The following is a 1,913-nucleotide window of genomic DNA, read 5'->3' as shown; positions in this document are numbered from 1 at the left end:
TATAATCAGTTGCCGTATAAAAAAAGCGTGTCACCAGAATTAATCACGAAGCGATTTAAAATGCCTGACGTGCCAAAGTATAATGGAACTTCAAACCCTCAAGAGAATATTACCACCTATACAAGGGCGATGAAAGGGAATGATTTAGCTCCTCACGAGATTGAATCTATTTTGCTGAAGAAATTTGGAGAGACCCTCACGGGGGGAGCCTTGTCGTGGTATTCGCTGTTACCCGAGCATTCCATAGATTCCTTTTAGATGCTCACAGATTCTTTTATTAAAGCTCATTCCGGGGCCAGAAAGGTGTAGGCCCGAGAAGCCGCCTTCAGAATTGCACAAGGAGAATCTGAGTTGCTACGAGAGTTCGTTACCAAATTCCAAAAGGAGAGAATATTGCTCTCGGTTGTTCCGGATGAATGGGCAACTGAAGAATTCACCAAGGCTCTTAATCTGAGAAGTTCAGACACTTCTCGAAAACTGAAGGAAAGCTTGCTTGAGTTGGAGCAATGACTTAGGCGGATGTCCACAACCGGTACAAATCAAAGATAAGGATCGAAGATCACCAGGTTGGTTTCTCGTTGTCGGCAAAAGGACGGAGAAGAACAAAGAAAAATCAAAAGATGATTTTGACACGAATAGACGGACTTCGAGGGGCCGATTTTTTACCTACGAATGGATCAAAGGCCGAAGTAGAGTTTTTCGGTCAGTAGATAGGTTCACTACTGACAGAAGGACTAATCACCGTCAGAACAATAGATCATTGCAGAACAAAGAAGCTCAGGTATGCAAGATCCTTCCTAACCCAGACTATTAGAATACAATTTCAATGTCAGTATAGTAGAGTTGGTATCATATATGAGAAACATCAAAGAAGCACAGTTCCCAAAGCCGATGAGATCCGATCCCAGCCACAGTGATCCCAACTTATGGTGTGAATACCATGGGATGAATGGCCACCGGATTGGGAACTACCGACACCTGTGGGAAGAGGTGGTGACGCTATTGAATAATGGGCATCTTAGAGAATTCTTAAGTGATCGGGTCAATAAAAACTATGGCCGCAATTGGGATAATGTGGAACCCTCAAAAGCAGGGGAAGATCCCCTGTTCCAGACGATCAACATGATCTTCATAGGGAATAAGATCAACGAGGTCACCTTCTCGGCTGCAAAAAAGATGAAAGTATCAATAACCCATAGCAAGAGACCCCAGGAAGTTGTTGAAGATGACATCACTTTCATGGATGAGGACGCAGACGGATTGCTGCTATCGCACAAACACGCACTGGTAATTTCTTTAAATGTGCTAGACTATAAAATCAAACGTGTTCTAGTGGATCCAGGAAGTTCGGCCAATATCATACAATGGAGAGTATTGGAGCATGCTAAACTTATCGGAAGCATCATTCCGGCCACAAAACACCTCACTGGATTCAACCTCGTGATCATGACAACCCGAGGAAAGATTTTGTTGCCCTTGAACATCGAAAGATTGATGAAAATGACTCTTTTTGAAGTGGTAGATGGTGATGTGGGATATAATATTATTCTGGGAAGACCATGGTTACATGAGATGAGAGCTGTAATGTCAACGTTGTTGCGACCAAAAATACTCACGCAAGTGCACGTGATCGTCAAGTAATAGAGTAGTGAGTAGAGTATCGTTCCCACGAAGACTTATGATTAACTGTTGACTAATTCAAACTCAATTAATTTGTCTATTCAAGAGGTTTTTCCCCCACAAAATAGAGATGTAATTGTTTTACTACCTAATTACCAAGCAATAATCTAACTAGAGCAATTAACCAAACAAATAACAATTCCGAGTAACAAACAGTGGGAGAGGATATTCCAGGGTCACAGGCTAATTAACAATCGTGTTATGTTCTTAAATTAAAATGACTAATCGATTTA

At 41.6% G+C, this 1,913-nt stretch overlaps 1 protein-coding gene across 1 annotated transcript; it reads left to right on the top strand.

Annotated features, from left to right (window-relative positions):
- The first annotated feature begins 855 nt into the window (after positions 1-855).
- LOC138887399 (uncharacterized) lies at positions 856-1,641 on the top strand. Its single transcript, XM_070169150.1, has one exon. It carries the CDS (start codon positions 856-858, stop codon positions 1,639-1,641), a length of 786 nt encoding a protein of 261 aa, XP_070025251.1.
- The last annotated feature ends 272 nt before the right edge of the window (positions 1,642-1,913 follow it).

The sequence above is a fragment of the Nicotiana sylvestris genome, chromosome 3 (genome assembly GCF_000393655.2).
Source record: "Nicotiana sylvestris chromosome 3, ASM39365v2, whole genome shotgun sequence".
In the NCBI taxonomy this organism is placed as follows: domain Eukaryota; kingdom Viridiplantae; phylum Streptophyta; class Magnoliopsida; order Solanales; family Solanaceae; genus Nicotiana; species Nicotiana sylvestris.
This window is presented reverse-complemented; position numbering and strand designations above follow the sequence as displayed.

Bases quoted from the DNA above. Each gene is read 5' to 3' on its own strand.
- LOC138887399 (XM_070169150.1), top strand. From the start codon at position 856: ATGAGAAACATCAAAGAAGCACAGTTCCCAAAGCCGATGAGATCCGAT.